At 41.6% G+C, this 21,221-nt stretch overlaps 1 protein-coding gene across 2 annotated transcripts in view; it reads left to right on the top strand.

The window, feature by feature from the left end:
• IARS1 (isoleucyl-tRNA synthetase 1) overlaps nt 1-21,221 on the top strand; it is a 117,203-nt gene that overhangs the window by 69,555 nt on the left and 26,427 nt on the right. For both annotated transcript variants that reach the window (XM_020806598.3, XM_020806597.3), the window contains exons 24-31: nt 5,374-5,476; nt 5,673-5,756; nt 6,841-7,015; nt 9,674-9,786; nt 10,284-10,379; nt 15,161-15,337; nt 19,590-19,701; nt 20,959-21,084. In XM_020806598.3, coding sequence (XP_020662257.2) covers nt 5,374-5,476; nt 5,673-5,756; nt 6,841-7,015; nt 9,674-9,786; nt 10,284-10,379; nt 15,161-15,337; nt 19,590-19,701; nt 20,959-21,084 — 986 coding nt within the window. The remainder of the gene's footprint in view (nt 1-5,373; nt 5,477-5,672; nt 5,757-6,840; nt 7,016-9,673; nt 9,787-10,283; nt 10,380-15,160; nt 15,338-19,589; nt 19,702-20,958; nt 21,085-21,221) is intronic.

The raw sequence follows: 21,221 nt of genomic DNA, 5'->3' as shown, positions 1-21,221 counted from the left end.
TTTAGTTCTGAAGTAGATGATTATTAGACCTTTAGCAAAAGCAGCAGTGGTATTCTAGAGAATGTCAGAAATTTGGTTAGCACTAGTTCTGTTTTTTTTAATTCCTGTATTCCCCTTTTTTTAAAAAAAAAATAAGGATATGTTATAGAAAATGTGTTGTGCCTGCACCATGTGCTGAGTTAGTGGAGCAATAAATTAAATGGTGAGACATTAAATAGCTATCATTTTTTACTGGCTACAGCTTAAACTGAGTTAAGTGTGGCACAGAAAAGTCAGGCATCTGGATTTCTAATAGCCAGAGGCAATATTTCAGCATGCATACTGATGAAAAAAAGCTAAAGTGGTGGAGAACAGACCCCCACCACTGAGGTCTTGGACCAAGAACATTGGTTTGGTAAAGGAAAAAACCCAGTTTACTAGAACAGTCATGGATGTGGGTAGATTCCTTCCCAACTCTGGCAGCTGATAAATATGCAGTGCATGGCAACGCTGCACGAGAGAAGAATGAAATTGGTACTGCTTGAAGCCTGTTCTGGTCTGTTTTCTTGCTACTATATATTGTATGACCCAGGAACATGCAAAGTGTTCTTTTGACGATCTGTGTTGATTTCAGTTGAGTCAGTTAAGTTATCCTCATGGCAGGGCCACTACTCTTCCTACTTCCTGCCTGGCAACAGAAGCAAATGGAGAATTCCAGAATGTGAGGTTGAGTGGCTGGGGCTACAGAAATCAAATTGGGGCTACAGAAATTGTTCTTCAACTTCCCAGACCCCCAGCTGGTGTGGCCAGTAGTAAAGGGCAGTGGGGATTGTAGCCAAAGACTTTTGATGAACAGCATTTGTTTAATCACAAAGTATGGCATACTGTTTTCCTCAGTTACTTTGGGCATGGGTTAGGAAACTACACAGATGCCACTTTTTTGCTCCCCTCCCCACTGTTGGTTTTTGTCCTTCCCCTTCTGCTCTTCTTGTAATTCCAAATCAGGTGTTGTTATAAGCTTTTCCGCATTCAGTTGTAAAATGGCATTGGAATCTGCTGCTGCATACATAAGTGTTTGTGTGGCTGTGTGTTCTCATAAATCTTTAGACACAGTGCTGAATTGTAGACTGCAGAAGAAAACCAGTGCTGCTAAACCATTTTGGAAACAAGTGGATGACAACATTTTAAAAATTGACCGTAGATCAGTAATTAAAACAAACAAAAGGAGCTGCAGAGGTCTCCATTAGGTGGAGGTGACCTGATGGCATGTAACAACAGCAAGTTGTAGAAGAGTGCTGGCAGAGAATTGGCCTGAAGAGGCATTTATTCCCCTTTTGGTCCCAAGTGTTTCTTCTCTGGCTTTTTGGTCTTCTGGCCATGCTGCAGTTTGCCTGCATGGGCAAAAGGCCTGGAGGTCAATGTTGTTGCATGAATGTACTTGGCAAAAAGGGCTCCATCAGCTTTGAATTTTGTTTATAAGCAGAACTTGGAAAAAATGTCTTGCAAATAACTCCTTGATGTTAAATTCATGACTTTTTTGAACTAATGCCAGCAAATGGCCTTTAACATCTAATCTTGTAAAAATAATGTTTCAAAAAGTAACAGCAACATGGTTTTGACTACTTGTTAAAAATACCAAGTAAAATATGTTCATGTGACTTCTGTACAGGATACATGCCAGTCAAAATTCTGCTTGCCCGAAGGGAAACGTGCATATATTTCCAGCCTTGGGGTACTGGGTAGTCTAGGACTCTCAGAAGACTTGATACTGTAGGCTATTGGCTGTGTTAGCAAAGGCTTCTGGGTATTGTAGTCCAGATGTATTTTAGGGGTGGAATTGGACTCTCTAGTATGAACATAGTTTTGACATGGAAATATAGGCCCTCCCCCCCCCAAACCTAAGAGTTACAGCCTGAGACCATCAGATGCCCTAAGGCTGGAAGACCCTGCACTTCCATTTACATGTCTTTGAGCACTACAGTAGAAGATGTGACTGAAAGTGTAGTCTTGGTTTAGGCCTCATGATTTCCTCTCCAACACAGCTACTGAGGTCACAGCAACCAATTCCTAATGTTTCCACTGTCAGCTCAACAAACTGTCCTGCTGTCTGGGGTGGGGGTTGGGATAGAGAATCTGCCTTCAGTCTCTAATGGATAATGTTAAAATAATGTTATTTGATGCCAAACTGCAAACCAGCAGCTGCTGTCCAAATTGGAGATGTACCTAATATAAATGTAGTTTTGAAAGAGAAATACAGGCAGTTTTCTAATACTTCTGAGTCATTTATCAAGATAGCTAAACATATATTATACTGATAATCCAATGCTATGGATTTCTGCAATATAAAAACATGATTTAGTGTGTAACACAATGTGTGTCGTCATTTCAGGTGCCCTTGGATGGCTATCATGTAGGGCACATTAAAAGGATCTTCAGTTATTTATAGGATTCTAACTTAGTGTCTTAAATCCCAGGTGCTTTCTTGTTCTCTTCAGTTAATGATGCCAGAAATTAGAGTGATCTGAGAAAGTAAATTACTTGAAAAAAGAAACTGTGAATTGACTTTTTGTTTATTCTGTTTGTTTTCAATAGCTGCTCTATAATGAGGGAGGGTTTTCCCCTCAGAAGAGCTCTGTAGTAATAGTAGAGGCATTCAGCAAGAATTGGTTTCATGTTTCTCATGTCCCCGCACTGTATAATGCACTTATCCAGAAAGCAGTCAGACTGTACATGTCACAGTCATCAGTCTACATTGGCTCGGACATGTTGTGAGAATGGTTGATGGTTGGATTCCAAAAGATCTCCTGTATGGAAAATTAGTGCAGGGAAATTGCCTCAGAGGAGACCACAGCTGCGATACAAGAATATCTGCAAGTGGGATCTGAAGTCTTAGGAATGGACCTCAACAGCTGGGAAACCCTGACATCTGAGCATTCAGCCTGGAGGCAGGTGGTGCATCATGGCCTCACCCAATTTGAAGAGATCCTTGTCCAGCAGGCCAAGGCAAAGAGGCAGTCCCGAAACCAGCAAAATCAGGGAGCTGGATGGGGGACAGATAGTATTTGTCTTCAGTGTGGAAGGGATTGTCACTCTCAAATTGGCCTTCTCAGCCACACTAGACCCTGTTCCAAGTCCTCCATACAGAGCATGTTACCATAGTCTCTCGAGACTGAAGGATTGGCTCCTTAAAGTAGTTGTTTTGTTATGTATAATATTCCTGTTACTTGAAAGAAAAATATATCCATCTTCTTTGAAGTCTCCTATGTTCTGCTTGATATATGCAATTAGATAATTATTGATCTTAGCATAAACTGTTTCATCTTTCTAGATATATGTTTTAAGTTCTTATTGTTTAGAAAGGGCAAAAACCTATAGTTACTGAGAGAGCATCCCAGAGTTCCGCAGTGGGAGGGGAAGATAAACAGATCTGCTATTGGAGGCATCTATTTTGAGGCAGAAGGATTGCAATGGCAGTTTGGGGCAGGCCGTGTAGCCTTGACACACACAGACTACCTGCTTCTCTCTTTAAAGGGGCAGAAAATTATGATAGTGGGCTCAATAGCAGAGAAATTAGGAAACACCCCTTTATAGCAAGAATAAATGAAAAAGCTTCTCCCCTACCCATGAATTAAACATGAGCAATAACAAAAATGGCACTAAAACTTCAAAGTAATCAGAACCACTCAGTCTCTATACAGTTTATGAATAATCTGATCACAGGCAGTCATCTTTCTCCTTTCGCAATATGCTTGGCTGCAAAGGACAAGTAAACAGATGATGAGCTGGATTTATCCAGGTCAAAGTAAATTGTTAGAAAAAAACTCATTTTAATCCATCCATATATTTACTGAAGTAAACCTTCAGTAATTTTTTACTGAAATCACTAATCTTTATTAAGTAATTGTTTGCTTTTTACTGTAATGTTATTACCTGTGTTTTCTCTTAGTCAGCTAACCCTACATGCTGAACTTTGGGGATAAAAGATTATGAAGCTAAAGGGTGTGTTTCTCTTCTCATCTTTAAATTAGAAACAAGCTGTACTGAATTTGTCATCAGCTCATAGTTTCATTTTTTGCTTGGTTGTGTAAAAACTTGAAAAGCAGTTTGGTAGTGCATAACTTATAGTTTTCTTTTAAGGTATTTTGCAAGGGCCTTTCCAATCTGCTCCTTCAATTTTTGTCACCTTTTGCTCCTGTTTCACAAATATGGAGCTGTTTGAGAAACCAATAATAGCACTGACTGTTTGTCCAGAAGTCTGGAAGGATAGAAGGATAGGCTTAAAAGTGAACAAGGTTCCCGGGGCTCTTTAATAATTTAAGTATAAAAACTCATTCATATTCTAACTTGTCTATACAAAGCTCAAGGTGTCTTACAAGGAAGCAAATGATTAATTTAAAACATCATTCCAGTCTGCAACATGGCATAAAACATAAGCAGTGCATTGGAAAATGGCCCAACTGTAATAAAAATGTTTTAAAAATTTAAGAAGACCAAATTATCCAGAAAATTAAAAATACTTTCTAGATACTCCCCCGAAACAAAGGTCTTTACTAACTTGGGAAGGCTGGGCAAAAGAGGGAATTCCACTAGCTGAAATTCTATTTTCTATACAGCTAGCATGCAGCTCCAATTTCTTTTCTCCCTCCTTATTTAGCTCTACTTGCAGCATGAAATGCAGTCTAGCATTTGATTCTCTTTTGAGTTTTTACTTGTTCATTTGGCACCTACAGACAAGTGATTGTAATGCAATTATTGCTTGTGTTTGAGATAATTAATTAAGGGCACATGCTTATGGAACCCTTCCTTTAAAGCACTTGCGTTGGTATATCTGAAGCCATCACATTCTATGTCTGTTTTTATTTTATCAAAAATTTCCTTTGTACCTTCAGTCAAAGAACTTCCAAAGTAGCTATTAGTGAAATTTAAAATGTGTACTGATAGATAACTAAAACGAGTCAGCAGGAGGTGATGGAGCACGTCAGCAAGAAACTTGCAATAAAATGGTACAAACAACATTAAAATATTACACACAATAAGCCCAGGAGAGTAAAACAGTATTTTCTCAGTATTCTTAGTACGTAATACAGGTTTATCCTGAAAGACTTATTGGGGAAGGTAGGGTTGGAGTAGCAGTAAATGATTTGATTTTAGTTGCATGCTTTACGGCTGAGCAGCAAAATAAGTACTTGGGCCTATCATTCCATCCACTAAGCTGTGTAGGCTTTCACTGGTATACTAATCAGCTGATTGGTGTTTGTTTTCATTTGTAAGATGAACAGAAGTACTGTTCCAAGGCATCAAAGATTCCCACTCTCTTTTTCATAAAGATTTTAAAAGTAGGTTGTGATTTAAAAACGTTTTTTCTTGAAATGCTTGTTTTCCTTTTAAATCTAGGGAGGATCTGATTGACAAAAACATTGAAAGTTCTGTTTCCAAAATGCAATCTGTTATTGAGCTTGGACGAGTAATCAGAGATAGGAAAACCATTCCAGTAAAGGTAAGATGTCCTTTAACTTCTTTTACATCAGTATCCCAAAAGCACTTATTGGTGCTGCCAGAAAAAGATACAAGATAAATCAATAAATTGCAGAAAGTGCACCATGAAGTGGTTTCAATAGCCTTGGTTTCATTGGGTTGTAGACTTTGGTGGCCTTTCCTCCCCCCAAAACTAAAATTGTTGAATTAAATTTCAGTATCCATTGAAAGAGGTGGTGGTTATCCATAAGGATCAACAGGTATTGGAAGATATCAGGTCCTTGGAAAAGTACATACTTGAGGTAAGATGGAAGAACAGAAGACATTGTGGATACCAAAAGCTCTTACACATTTATAGTCAAGTTGTTGCCATGTTGTATGCTTGGAAAGTCACAGTATGCACAGGAGACCAGCCCATATAGATTCTATGCTGTTGCAGTTCTTCAGCCACTGCTAAATATCATAGCTGTATCTCTAGAGGTGTTGGAAGTAGGGCTATGATGACAGCAGTCTGAGTATGATGTATTTAATCTGTTCAAGAATTTGAGGATTAGAAAGAGATTCCATACTCTGCTACTCCATATTAATGTATACTACCAGACAGGGTGATCCCTTGTGTGGCTTCATGTATCAGGTTCCTCTAGTTTAGTGTCTCATAAAAGTCAAAGATCTCTTTATAATATTGTGTGCCCATTTCTTTCACCATACAAAAAGTCTCCCTGCCTTCACTACAAGCAATAGCAACCATAACAGAAATATTGTAAAATTTCTTTCAGATGCAAAACATTAGAAGGTAATACAGATTAATAGACCAGTTTATGTTTTTTAATAGTGTGCATAGTTGTGAGTTGTAACTTACAGCTTTTCATTAGCTGAATTATATAATAACCAATTCTTTGTTTTAGAGAGCTATTGACTATTCAGGCAGGTCATTTATTTAGGAATTGTTTAAATTTTTAAAAAGGGAGTGGCTATCCTAATGACAGCCAAGGAGGGCAAGAGCTGAATGAAGTTGTCCCATACCCCTAGAGATAGAATGATTTGTGGATGGAGTAGGTTTGAGATCTTTCAAGGTGAATAATGGAAACAAAGGTAAGAATAGAGAACGAGGTTTGTGAAGCTTTTTGATGTAAGATATTGATTAGATAAGAATTAGTGTAATTCAGTAATAAAATGCATTCAGATGTTATACTGTAAACAAATTCACTCATTCTATTGCTAGAACTTGAAAATAAAAATAATTGTAGTAGAGAAGTGAGTTTTTGTTTGTCCAGTTCTATTTAATGATTTTCTATTGAACATTAGATTAACGTTGCTGATTTGTTAATTATGATGGCCCATAAGATTTTCCTATTTTTTTTCTTCTATTATTTTGTCAATCTGCAGGAACTGAATGTCCGTCAGGTGACATTATCAACTGATAAAGATAAGTATGGAATCCGTCTGAGAGCAGAACCTGATCACATGGTGCTTGGGAAGCGCCTGAAAGGTGCCTTTAAATCTGTTATGGCTGCTATCAAAGAACTAACAAGTGAGCAGTTGGAAGAATTCCAGAAAACAGGTCAGTAACTTACAATATGTACATTTTATCAGAAAAGTGATGGAAGTGATTTTACAAAGAGATGCAAAAGAAAATTTCATATTCAAATGTGCAAGCCAATCCATTTCACTGGGTGTATTTTATATCCTAAGAACAAACTGTCAAAGATTTAAAAGCTATTCAGTTGGTAATATAATCACAAAAGTGTATAGATTTGGTAAACTTATTGAAGAATAATTGGGAAAATCACAAGAGTCAAATTAATCCATATTTGTATAAGACGACTGGGCGTATAAGACAATCCCCCAACATTTCCACTCAAAATATAGAGTTTGTATATTTCTGAAGGGAAATGGTGGTAGTTTAGAAAGATAAAAGAGCAACACCAAAGAGTGATGCAATTTACTTTCATCAGCCATACAGGCTTCAACGAAGGCAGCTATCTATGCCACCTTGAGCGTATTAAAGGAGAGGTGGGGCGCAAAGGAAACCAACTTTTTGAAGACCTGTTCCATAGCCCTACAAGCGACGGGCCCCCCAGGGCGGCCAGGCTCTGCTGCGGCGCCAGTGCCAGCTGCTCGGGGCTCTGCCTGGGCCCGCCCTGGAAGTTTATGGCCGGCGACAAGGCCTGAGGAGGAGGAGGAGGAGGAGGAGGGGAAGCGGCTCTCCGGTGGCGGGCGGGTGAGCGGGCAGCTGGCTCAGCGGCGCGGGACAGCGGGTAGCCTGGCGACCGGCTCTGCTTCCCTCCGTCTTCCCTAGCCAGCGCGGCCCTGCGTCACGGTGGCGGCTCCTTCTCAAGTGCACCTGGCGTATAAGATGACTCCCCCACTTGGAGGATGTTTTTCAGGGCAGAAAAGTTATCTTATACACCGGCAAATACATTAAGTGTTAAGGGAAGTGTCTAGTCAGCAAGTCAACCTTGTCTTTCAGATTATCTATACTTGCACGGATAGAAAAAGTATTTACACTTCTTGTAGTTAAATATCCTTTACCTGATAAAAATCTTGTGCCGTGTGAAACCCCCAAGACTGATGGTTGTTGTTGTGTTTTCCTTTGTCGTTTTTGCTACTCGGAGATGGTAAATGAAAAGTTAAAATCAGTGATTTTGGCAGAATTTGGACCCCCTCCCCCACAAAAGGGCCTGTTTGAGATCTTTCTGCCTGTCTTTCTGCTACATTTGTCATGCTGAAATGGAACAGAGAGGGCTTGTTTGAAAATGGGGCAACTTTAAAGAAAATCTAAGATTAATTTATAATGGGTATTGCATTTTTCTTTTCCATTTTACATTATGAGACTTGGTCTGATGACAAAAACAGCATAGAGTAACATTAGGTCACAGAGAACCTGAGGTGTGGTTCCACATGAAATGAACCAAAAATGGCCTGAATTGACTATCTTCTAGGTTACAGAAACCTGCTGCAGAAATTAGTTTGAAACTTTCAGGTTGTGGTGTTGTTTTAATACTGTGCTTTAATTGTGTCTGTTTAGGCACTGGAATCCCCTCATTGTAAATGATAGTCCTGGTTTGCTTCTCTAACCTGAAGCATTCTTGGGTGATGTCTATAATTTAGAGCTTGTGTTAGCATATTGCTAACTACATAAAACCTTTCTGTTAACTCAGTTTGATATATGGTTGCTGTTTGACTTAAGCCAGCAAATTGGCTTCTTTTGCACTTAAGAGGTTTTTTTGGCAGAGGATGCTAAGCTTCTTTTTGAAGAAGGATTGTCTGCACTAGAGATGGTGTTATTTGTATACGAATATGAATATCCCCACACAGGTGGCATTGAGGGTCCAGCCCCATGGGGCCGGATAGTCCACTCACTGATCTGCCACGGACATGGATGGCGTGATTCCACTAATGCCTCCGCAGCACGTGATCTGCCCGCCCGTCTTCGACCTTGCAGCGAGGCTTGTCCTCCCGCCTCCTGCCAGGAGTGGCGAGCGGATTGCGCGCTGCGGAGCCATTCATAGAATTACGCCATCCACATCTGCGGCAGATTGGTGAGTGGACCATCTGGCCTCATGGGGCTGGACCCTTGTTTATGCCACCTGTGCAGAGATATTCATATACGAATGCCCCCATCTCTAGTCTGTGTTTTCATTCTCAGATGCCTTTTAGGTTAGACAGGCTCGATAAATAAATGTTCAGCAAGAGCAAATGCCGAATATGGGGCAGAAAACAACCAGTTGTCAAATTATGAAAAAGAGCGAACATGACTAAATACTCCTAAAAGGGATTTAATTATTTACATTATTTAATCTATTTCATACCCGCTTTTCAAAACAGTGGTTCCAAATTGTGGTACTAAATAAGAAGAGAGGATAAATGGAACATAAAGTTTAAACCTTATAAAATCTTTTCCAGTTTTGGTAGAAACCCAAATCTGATATTTGAGACTTGCAAATTAATAGAATTGGTTGTCCAGCATTCTAAGCTAATGTAGTAAATGAGGTCTGTCCAAACTACAGTATGGATAAGAAAAAGTAAAAGTGGTACTAGAGGGAAAGCTGAATAAGAACAAAATCAGTGAGACACCTTTATATACGTGCTATTTTTAAAATGAAAGGAAGAGAGAGTGTAATGATATATATGATTGTAGAGTCATTACAGTTTTCTTGAAATGTAGGACACAGTGCTTCAATATAAAATAAATGCTTTTCTGATTTGAATGAATCAGGCACCATTATGGTGAACGGCCATGAACTGCACGAAGAAGATCTCCGTCTGATGTACACCTTTGACCAGACTGTAGCAGGATCTGCCCAGTTTGAAGCACATTCCGATTTTCAGGTATTTTAATGTAGCAACTAGGGTTGGGGGTGATGCAGAGGACTGGTATCCACACATGCAATTTTGTTAGCCTCAGTTCCTGGGAGTCTTGGCCTTTTAATTTGAAGCATAGGACCCATTTTTGGAATATTTGCTTGCAAATAGGGATCTAGACAGTCATTCAGGCTCACACAAAGGGTTTGCTCACATCAAGAATACATATCACGGTACAATGCACATTTTCAAACCCAATTTTACATTGGCTGCATGTCACATTCTTCCTCTTAAAGAAGCTGCTCTGGGCCATCTACGTTCTGACTTTTATTGCTGGGCTATGATTTATCACAAGGTTTATTAAATCGCATTCCGGTATTCTTGTATTTGTCAACATGCTCCACATTTTTAGTTACCTATGACTTTTTAAAAAATCCTTTGTAGTCTATAACAGTTTAACTATTAATGTTGTTTTGTATTTGCTACTTTGTTCAGAACATCTGCCGTTGTTTTTTATTTGCCAGGTTTTGGTTCTCCTGGATGTTACTCCTGATCAATCTATGGTTGATGAAGGTGTTGCTCGTGAAGTAATTAATCGTATTCAGAAGCTTCGAAAGAAGGTGAGTATGTCTTGGAGATGAAGCAAATCCCATCCAACCCCTTTGCCTTTGTGGTTATCTTCTCATTCTACTACCACCTTGATTGTTAATGTACTTTAAAAAATGTGTACAGGAAAACTCTCTGGGGTCTAAATAGCAGTGAAGGATCTGAGCATGTTCAGTAGAAGTTTTGACATTTTCCCTTGTAAGAGAAAACTCCCATGCGGAACCCTTTTTTAAAAAAAAAAAATCTGCCCAGTATCACACTGGCTCCTTTTAAAAACACACAAACAAAAAACAAACAAACAAACAAAAGGACTGTGGAGTTGTAGACTGAATTGCAGAGTTCCTTTACTGTAAGCCCATGGGCAACATTTGCTTATAGTGCAATACAGTGGTGCCTCGCATAACGATGTTAATTGGTTCCAGAAAAAAAAACGTTATGTGAAAACATCGTTATGGGAAGCACCATTTCCCATAGAAATGCATTGAAAACCGGTTAATCCGTTCCAACTGGAACGGATTATCCGGTTTTTTCCCTCCCCCCGCGGCTTGGATCTGACCCATGGTGGCTACCTCAGCCATGGCTGGACTCCCTAGAGTCCGGCCATGGCTGGGGTAGCCGCTGCGGTTACCCTTTAAGCGGCGGGGACAGGCTGGGGGGTGGATCGGGGAGCTTGAAGCCTCTCCGTGCCGCCTACCCAGGTCGTTCCCGGACTTCTGGAAGTCCGGGAACGACCTGGGTAAGCAGCGCTGGGAGGCTTCAAGCTTCCCGATCCACCCTCCAGCCTGTCCCCGCCGCTTAAAGCCTCCTTGCGCCGCCTACCCAGCCCGTTCTCGGACACCTAGGTGTCCGAGGACGGGCTGGGTAGGCGGCGGGGAAGGCTACCGGCATCGGGGACAGGCTGGGGGGTGCACCGGGGAGCTTGAAGCCTCTCCGCGCCGCCTACCCCCGCCGTTCCCGGACTTCTGGAAGTCCGGGAACGGCGGGGGTAAGCAGCGCGGGAAGGCTTCAAGCTTCCCGATCCACCCTCCAGCCTGTCCCCGCCGCTTAAAGCCTCCTTGCGCCGCCTACCCAGCCCGTTCTCGGACACCTAGGTGTCCGAGGACGGGCTGGGTAGGCGGCGGGGAAGGCTACCGGCATCGGGGACAGGCTGGGGGGTGCACCGGGGAGCTTGAAGCCTCTCCGCGCCGCCTACCCCCGCCGTTCCCGGACTTCTGGAAGTCCGGGAACGGCGGGGGTAAGCAGCGCGGGAAGGCTTCAAGCTTCCCGATCCACCCTCCAGCCTGTCCCCGCCGCTTAAAGCCTCCTTGCGCCGCCTACCCAGCCCGTTCTCGGACACCTAGGTGTCCGAGGACGGGCTGGGTAGGCGGCGGGGAAGGCTACCGGCATCGGGGACAGGCTGGGGGGTGCACCGGGGAGCTTGAAGCCTCTCCGCGCCGCCTACCCCCGCTGTTCCCGGACTTCTGGAAGTCCGGGAACGGCGGGGGTAAGCAGCGCGGGAAGGCTTCAAGCTTCCCGATCCACCCTCCAGCCTGTCCCCGCCGCTTAAAGCCTCCTTGCGCCGCCTACCCAGCCCGTTCTCGGACACCTAGGTGTCCGAGGACGGGCTGGGTAGGCGGCGGGGAAGGCTACCGGCATCGGGGACAGGCTGGGGGGTGCACCGGGGAGCTTGAAGCCTCTCCGCGCCGCCTACCCCCGCTGTTCCCGGACTTCTGGAAGTCCGGGAACGGCGGGGGTAAGCAGCGCGGGAAGGCTTCAAGCTTCCCGATCCACCCTCCAGCCTGTCCCCGCCGCTTAAAGCCTCCTTGCGCCGCCTACCCAGCCCGTTCTCGGACACCTAGGTGTCCGAGAACGGGCTGGGTAGGCGGCGGGGAAGGCTACCGGCATCGGGGACAGGCTGGGGGGTGCACCGGGGAGCTTGAAGCCTCTCCGCGCCGCCTACCCAGGTCGTTCCCGGTGGGGGTAGGCGGCGCGGAGAGGCTTCAAGCTCCCCGGTCCATCCCCCAGCCTGTCCCCGATGCCGGTAGCCTTCCCCGCCGCCTACCCAGCCCGTCCTCGGACACCTAGGTGTCCGAGAACGGGCTGGGTAGGCGGCGCAAGGAGGCTTTAAGCGGCGGGGACAGGCTGGAGGGTGGATCGGGAAGCTTGAAGCCTCCCAGCGCTGCTTACCCAGGCTGTTCCCGGACTTCCAGAAGTCCGGGAACGGCGGGGGTAGGCGGCGCGGAGAGGCTTCAAGCTCCCCGGTCCACCCCCCAGCCTGTCCCCGGAGCTCGGAAGGGAATTGTCGGCAGGGGACGGTGGCTTCGGGGTCCTTCCGAGGCCACAGCCCACTGCCGACATTTTCCCCCAGCTGAGCAGCGGGGCTTCAAAGCTCCCGCCGCTCAGCTGGGGGAAAATGGTGCCTATGGGGAAAAATCGCAAAGCGATTTTTCCCCATAGGCAAGATCGTTGTGCGATCGCAAAAGCGATGGCAACGAAGCCATCGTTATGCGATTTTTTCGTTATACGGGGCACTCGTTAAGCGAGGCACCACTGTAATTGTAGCTTAGCTGATATCATAGGAATAAGAGTAGTAATAGCAGCAGCAGTAGTACTTGTGACGATTGACATCTAAAAGCCAGAGACAATGATTCATCAATAGCCATTTGCTCTTCAAGTCTGCTTGAGCTCCTCCATATGGTGATGGACTGGCGCGCCAGTCAATCTGAGCCAAACAGGGAGTAGCGAAGGTTGATGAGCATTGTTGTACACTAGTCTGTGGAGGGCCACAGACTGACCACTCGTGCTCTAGGCTCTGTACATTCTTGAAGCCAATTCACACTTTACTTTTTGAGTTTAACTAATTAATAATACTTGAGTTTGAATAGGGAAATTCCATCATCTATGAATGCCACACATGTAGATAAGTGTTTGTGCAGTAAGCACTGGACTACTCCCTATTACATTTCCATATTGGGCTATTTAAATGCTGTGCTGTTCATAGTTCTAGTACTGTACATATATTTTAAACACTCGATGGTGACACTTCCCCTGAGTTAAAAAGAAGAATGGAAATCAATTTCCAGATGTTGAAACTTAGAGCAGTGAAGGGCAAGTTCTGGCAGCCTGCAGGACTGGTTCCCCCCACGAATGTACTGAAAGTTGCACTTGTCACTGCTGAACCTGCCAGTATGGTTTCAGGGAAATACTACATTTTTTCTGAAAACAAAATTCCCAAAGCATACTTACCTCGTTTCTGAGCCTAATGGCATTCTTGGAAATTTCCCGGTCTTGAAAATAAGGAAACACTATTCATCTGGGAAACAGGATGCATTTACCTGCATACATTAGCTAAAATCCAATAGTAATTCACAACCAGAGTAGGCCTGTTGAATCAATGGAGAATTGGTATATCCCCTTGATTCAGTGGGCCCACTCTTGGTGTGGCTTAGTGCTGGATTTCAACCATTGTTTCCACTGTAAATAGCCCTTCCAAGAGGCTTGGGGGAGGGCCCATTCCACTAGAGCAGGGGTCTCCAAACTACGATCCATGGGCGCATCCATCCTGCCTTGCTTTTTTATCCGGCCCGGCCATAGGAAGAGGAGGGAAGGGGGACCCAAGCGATCCCCCACCCTTGCTGTCTATGCAAAGATAGTGGGGTTGGGGAATCGCTTGGGTCCTCCTTCCCTCCTTTGGCCTTCAAAAATGTGTAAAATATGTGATGTGGCCCTTATACTGAAAAGTCTGGAGACCCCTGCACTACAGGCAATGTGTGAAGTGCCTTTGTGCTTCATGTACAAGAAAAGTAGCACTTCAGGAGTACTGTTAGCCTCAGTTATAGAAAATAATCACATTTGTATTCATCCCCTTTCCTTTGCCTTAAAAAGCAAGAATGTTTGCCAGTGTAGCAGGTTCAGTAGCCTATATGGAGCCCAACTCTTCAGTAGAAGCTTGCATACAGAACAGCAGCACTAACATGAGGTTATAAGAACAACTCCAAATGTACTGTGGGAGGAGTGATGAGCTGGAAATGCTTCTTAAACCACAGGAGCCTAGAGTTTGACTTATTCCAATTGAGTGGCTTTCTGTTTTGTTTTTTCCTTGTAAATTCATATGTACCTCATGCCAAGTCAGCTGCAGCATTGCAGGGAACAAAATCATTAGGCAGATCATAATAACAGCATGGCTATGAAGGGAAAAGACAAATCAGTCCTTTAACATAATAGGAAAGTATTGAAGGAGAAGTCTTCTGTATGCTGGAGTCGGGAGTGTGTGGGATATAGACAGAGAACAGATGGCTATAAAAGGAGAATAAAACAGAAGATAAAAATTGAGCATGACAAAGGTAATTGTGCATGAAGGTGACTTCTCTCATTGCAAAGGTAACTGTATCTATGAATAAAGTTCAGTACGTGGTTGAAAATAACTACAGACTTAATCCAGAACTGAATATCATTATGTTCATTATATCATTAATTATGTCCGTACCTTTAATTCAGCAATTATATTTGTTTCTCAACAGTTTTTGTTTAATGAAATGATGAAGGCCAATTGCATGTTGTTATGTTGGATAGCACACTGTTAAACTTGTTACTCGAAGCATCATTGCACTTTGGCACAGGAAAATTCACTTATAATAAGATGTATAATTAGATTCCCTTCCTGCTTTTGTGTATTTTTCAAAAATAATTGTGCTGGAACATTTTTAAGATTCTGCTTTATTCTAACAATACCTAAAATAGATTTTATTTTCTTGTTACAAAACTATTTCTATAGACTACGTTTAATATTCATTGGTGCTGCTGATTTTTTTCAAAGCGAAATCTTGTTCCTACCGATGAGATTACAGTATATTACCATGCACAACCAGAAGGTGATTATCTTGAAACTGTTATTAAGGAGCATACAGACTTCATTTTTGCAACAATAAAGGCTGCCTTGAAGCCATACCCAGTGCCTCCGTCAAAAGAAGTACTCATTCAAGAAAAGACTCAGGTAAGAATAAATACACATCCTTTAGATAATAGTCACCTAGCCCATTATTTGAATAATGTATTGCTCACATTAAATGTTTATTGGACTGGACTGACTATATCCATTTCAGATTAGCATATTGTATAACTTTAAGTTCAAGAAGTCAGCAAAATCATCCAAAGGTAGTTTCAAAATTAGTTTGCATGGTTTTACACACCCAGAAATTGAAATCCTTTCTACCTTCATATTTAAAGTAGTAGTCTTTACAGTTTCAAAATTTCAAATTTAACCTGTTGAATGCACCTGATACAGCACCATTTTAATGTATGTTAATTTTGTACATTCTTCATATGACATATCTCAATTTTTATGGTTTGATGTGGTACACAAGAGGCTACTTCAGTGCAGTTGTAGCCCTTGATCTGCAGAGGCACATTTTCCTTATTTGGACATGTATAAATAGCCAGCATGACTAATCTGATCTGCTTTTAAAACCATGTAAATTGTTATCTATCCCTAGATCTTGTGGCAGCAAATTCCATATCGTAACAGTGTGGTATATAAATACTTTTCTTTACATCTTGGCAGAAATTTGCAATTTACATGACACTCATTTGCAAAATATGAAATAGTCCTTCCTAAAACTGCTGCTTGATCCTTAAGATCACCAGAGGGACCTCCTCTGTGTTCTCAGTGGTGTAAGCAATAAATTAAGTGGAGACATGAGACAGAGGCGTGTGCTGTGTGGTATCTGGCTGGCACCGAGTTCGATACCAATTTGCTTCTTCACAAAAGATTTTGGGTGAGATCATACTTAACTAGGTATAAATAGTTTTTAGCATATACAGTTTAGAATTCTTTAAAGTCTTTATGTTGTGTAGTTATCTTTTTTGCTTAGAAACATAAAGGAATATAAACACTCTAATATTTATATGATGAAATGTGTAATATAGGTATAAGTAGTATTATAATATTTAAAATTTCATTAAAAAATTTAAATAGGATGTTGATCACATTCCAGTTGGTTGTGATAAATGAATACTGTATTTGAATGTAACCTAATGGGGATAGTAGATTAATGTTAGATATTCAGCAGAAATATTTGGGATTGTAAGAGAGCCATGAAAATTCTGTATTAATATAACAGTCTAGATGCAGACGATTACTCTAAGTAGGATAGGTTAGCCTTAGATACTTCTGGCTTTAATTTTTTTCAGAGTAGTTAAAAAGTCCATCTGCTAGAACTGTAATAATCTAATTTAAAAACCTTCAGCAATTGGCACTATGGAGAATATAATGAAACATTGTATTCTATGGATTATCCTATGGCCATACTACCCAGAACACTCCCAGTCTCATCTGATGCCTATCCACATTTCCTCTCCTTTGCCTTAAATGCACACACATCTAAGTGAAAGTTTGTTTTGATGTGTAGGGGGAGGTTTCTATTACATGTCATATTTTTTCTGCAACCTATATTTGAGCTCGTGGGTGGGCTTTAACATGTTTATGAGTAATCAGGTGAGAAAGACCAGGTTACAGTGGGGTCTTGACTTGAGAACTTAATCCGTATTGGAAGGCGGTTCTCAAGTCAAAAAGTTCTCAGGTCAAATCTGCATTTCCCATAGGAATGCATTGAAAACCATTTGATCCGTATCTGCTCTTTTCCGTCCATAGAAACTAATGGGAAGCTGCTATTCCGCCTTCGACCACGAGAGGGGGATATTTTGTTTCTTTTTTTCTTAGGTCAAGAAAGGTTCAGGGAAGGCAGGGAAAATACAGTCCAGGCAGTACCAGGCAGTCCGAAGATTGTCTCCCAATCCACTGTCTAAACGCTGGGAGGAGTGAGGAAGCAGACAGGCACCCTTTTCACTGGCCAACAGTTAACTGAAAGTTCAAATTTTGCACTTTCCCTGCCTCCCACGTGGTTTTTTTTTCAGTTCTTAACTCAAATCTAAGTATGTAAGTCAAGTCAATATTTTCCTATGAGAGTGGTTCTTAAGTCAAAATGTTCTTAACTCGAGCCGTTCTTAAGTCAAGACCCCACTGTATTCATAAACACGTTTGAACTTGCTTATGGGTTCAAATGTTGGTTGCAATAAAAATGTGAAATGTCATAGAAATTGTCTCCCTAGGCATCAGTATTTGGTTGTCTATAAGATATCAGCTGTACAGGGATGTATTTCCTGAGTCACAAAAATCCCAGAGTCCTTTCTGAGTTGGAGCTGTATCGCCCCTCTCCTATTAGCCTTTGTACCCAACCCCATACTAGTCAGGGGACTCAAGGGATTTGGGGAGGAGAAAATAATTTTTCATTGACTTATATTTTTTACTGTCATTACTTAACATTTCTCTTATAAAGGGGGTTACGGTGACTCGAAATTAAAAAGAAGCAAAGCTAAATGGACAAGAAATATACAACAATTCAATACTATTAAACAAGGGGTAATATAAAACATTTATTATACAAACATTAAAAGAACCTTTTTAAAGCACACTTTAAAAACATGACCACTATTTTGGGGGGATATATAAAAAACAATGGGCTCAAGTTACAGAAAGTCAGATTTTGACTGACTATCAGGGAAAAAAACTTCTTAATTGTTAGAGTAGTACAAAAATTGGGACCAATTGCCTCAAGTGGTAGTGAGCGCCTCCTGTCAGGTATGTTTTGATTTGGATTCCTGTATTGAGCAGGGTATTCTTTATGCAGAACTTTAAATTGGGCCCAGAAACAGAGTGGGAGCCAGTGAAATTGTTGCAGCAGAGGAATTTTATGCTGCATATAACCAGTCCACATGAGTAGCCAGTTGAGGTTTTTTCAAAGGTATCCCTATGTGGAGTGCTTAACGGTAATCCAAGCAGAGTGTAACTAAGACATGTGCCACCACAGGCAAATCAGACATTTCAAAGAATGAGCACAGCTGGCACACAAGCTTTAGCTGTGCAAATGCACTCCTGGCCACTGCCAAGATGTGAGGTTTGAAATTCAGGAATGAGTCCAGGAGTACACCCAAGTTGCAAGCCTGATCGGTTAGGAGGAGTTAACCCCAGCCAGCACTGGTTGCATTCTCTGAGCTGCCTTCTCATTGACAAGAAAGATCTATGTCTTGTCCAGATTGAATTTTACTCTGTTTCACTTTATCCAGTCCACTGATGACAGACACCAGTTTAAAACAGGAACCATCTTCCGTAGAATTATGCAAAAAGGAGAGATAAAGTTGGATGTCATCCACATACTGGTGACACTGAACTCCAAAACTCCAGACAGCCTATCACAATGGTTTCATGTATATGTTAAATAGCATTGGAAGGCATTGAGCAGAACAGAGCCCTGAGGGATACCACAGATGAACGGCTAAGGGGTTGAACAAGAGTCCTTCAGGAGGTAAAACAGGGCTTCTAATTGCCATCCTAGAGAGCCAGCCCAAGTAGGATACCATGGTCAGTGGTACTGAAAGACATTGAAGTGGTCCAGCAGAACCAACAAGGGGCACAGTCCCTCTGTCCAGTTCCCAGTGTAGATTGTTACCAGGTGACTAAAAAGGTTGCCATCACATAATCTGGCCTGAAGCTGGAGTAAAATGGATCTGTCTCATCTGGAAACCCCTGGAGCTTAGAAGCCCCCCCCCATGTACGTTACTGCACTGAGGCATTCACTCCTCCTCCTGTCCACTAGATGTTGCACCAGGAAGGGCATGTGTCCAGTGCACATGTCGTGGCCTTCACCTCTCAAAGGATCCTGTTCACATCCTTGAAATGTACAGATTGAATCCTGTCTATTATCACAGGGCAAGATTTTTAACTGTCTGTATATTTCTGCAAACTTACTTGTAATTGCTTCAGTTGTAAGTGTAGCTGCAACAAAAAAGGTTTCATGAAGTTATATATTTCTGTATTTTTTTAAGTTATGATCTCTTACTGTTCAGAATAAAATATAATTAAATATTATTAATTTAGCCTTAAAACATGGTTGTAGCCTGGCAGTTAAGTGACAAGCAGACCCAGAAACACATCTGCATGTGCAGCTGTGACTCCATATGGGGTTTTTTGTGTGTGTGTACTCTTTTTTGCAACTTTGAAAGCTTATTTGTTTCTTTTTGTGTTTGCTTTTACACCTTTATTTACTAGGAAATAATTTTAATTGGCAACTGTTTTTACTATAATTCCTGACACTACTCAAATGATAATCGCTTTTTGGGAAAGTGGGGAAAATTTGCATGCTAGTTCTTAAAAGAATAATTCAAGAAAATGCTATTGTTTGTTTGTTTAGCTGAAGGGGTCAGAACTGGAAATTACACTCACTAAAGGTGCTTTAGATCATCGCATTGAACCAGCATGTGCTTATGTCAATTTGAACATCTGTGTTAATGGTAAAGAGCAAGGTATGGATATATTACTGGGTTTTTGCCACTTTTTTTATACACTTGCTAAAGATTTGCAGGCTTCTGTGTTACACGTTGAGGCTTCAAGATGGTAGCTATAACTTTTTGTGGTTGCATATTGTAATCTATCAATACAGTCATATGCTGAGAATTACTGCAGGCCTGCTCGGGATAACAGATCTGCATAATCAGCATGTGTGGTGGCTGTGAATGAAGATTATCCTGTTTGGGCTGCAAAATCTTATACCCAGTTGCCTGAGATTACTTGCCACGAAACTTAATACCTTTGGGTTTGGTCATAGTCAGGTTGGTACTCCTAGTCTTGAATTCCCTTGCATATGTAGAAAATATATGACTAAAAGCTGGAGAGGCTTATGGAAAAGGCACAACACGGATGTATCAATGATTATAGAATTATTTCAGCACCCAACAAATAGTGAACTAGAAAAAAACAGTTGTTCGTGTATCATTTAATCTTTCTAATTTACCAGTACAGAGATGTGTTAATAAATACCATAATTAGATACCCAGTGTGGTGTAGTTCACAGAGTGATGGATGCCTTGGTTTGAATCCTCTGCTTGGCTACAGAAGCTTGTGGGAGGGTGAAACTGGTAAAACCATTCCTTAAATATCTCACCTTGGAATCCATGTTAGGGTCAATAGAAGTCAGTCTCGATTTGATGGCATGTAACACAGACACCGTGCATTTGTTCTTAGCTGTTATAGTCTGAGCTTAGAGAGATGCTTATCGTAACTTAGAGCATTTGAACAACTTAAGGCATTTTCCTCAAAACACATTACTTCCATGTGTTTCACAAGTTACTTTTGGAATTCTCCTCCATTTCTTAGTAGTTTGCATGTGGCATGGGAGGAAATCATACAAAAAATCAAACTCAAGCTCACTGGACCCCTTGGATATAATCTAACAGGTCTTAGGGCCCTGTTTCATTTTTTAAAAACTGTGAATCAAATACCGTTGTAACCAGTCATATTTCAAGAGACATTCAGCTGTAGGGTGTGTTTAGGCATCTTAACATATGGGACCATTATAATCTGATGCTTATTGTCAGTTTTAAAAAGAAAATTCTTATTTTTATATTCTTTTGTAATTAAACTGAAGATATTTAACTAGTTGCTGGGTAAGAAGAGGGAAATGTGCCTTTCATGTGCATTAAGGTATAAGTGTAACACCCTTCATAATCTATTAATTAAGAAAAAGTCAGTTTCTTTGCATTATCATATGTTTCTTTCCTCAGGTGGTATGGTGTTACTGGAAAATCCCAAGGGAGATAATAAATTAGACTTCACTAAACTTATTAGTACGATTTCTTCCATTTTTGGACTTGAAAAGTCAAAACTTGCAGTCTTTAATGGAAAAGCAGGTCAGTACTTCTTGGGAGTAATGCAGGTGCACCTTTGTTGGGTTGTTATTGTGTGTCCTATGTGCGCCTGTGGACTGAGAATCAATTACTGCTGTGCAGTTATTACTTCGTAGGCATCCTTTAGTCTCAAGAGACTA

This window comes from Pogona vitticeps, chromosome 2 (genome assembly GCF_051106095.1).
Source record: "Pogona vitticeps strain Pit_001003342236 chromosome 2, PviZW2.1, whole genome shotgun sequence".
Classification (NCBI taxonomy): domain Eukaryota; kingdom Metazoa; phylum Chordata; class Lepidosauria; order Squamata; family Agamidae; genus Pogona; species Pogona vitticeps.
This window is presented reverse-complemented; position numbering and strand designations above follow the sequence as displayed.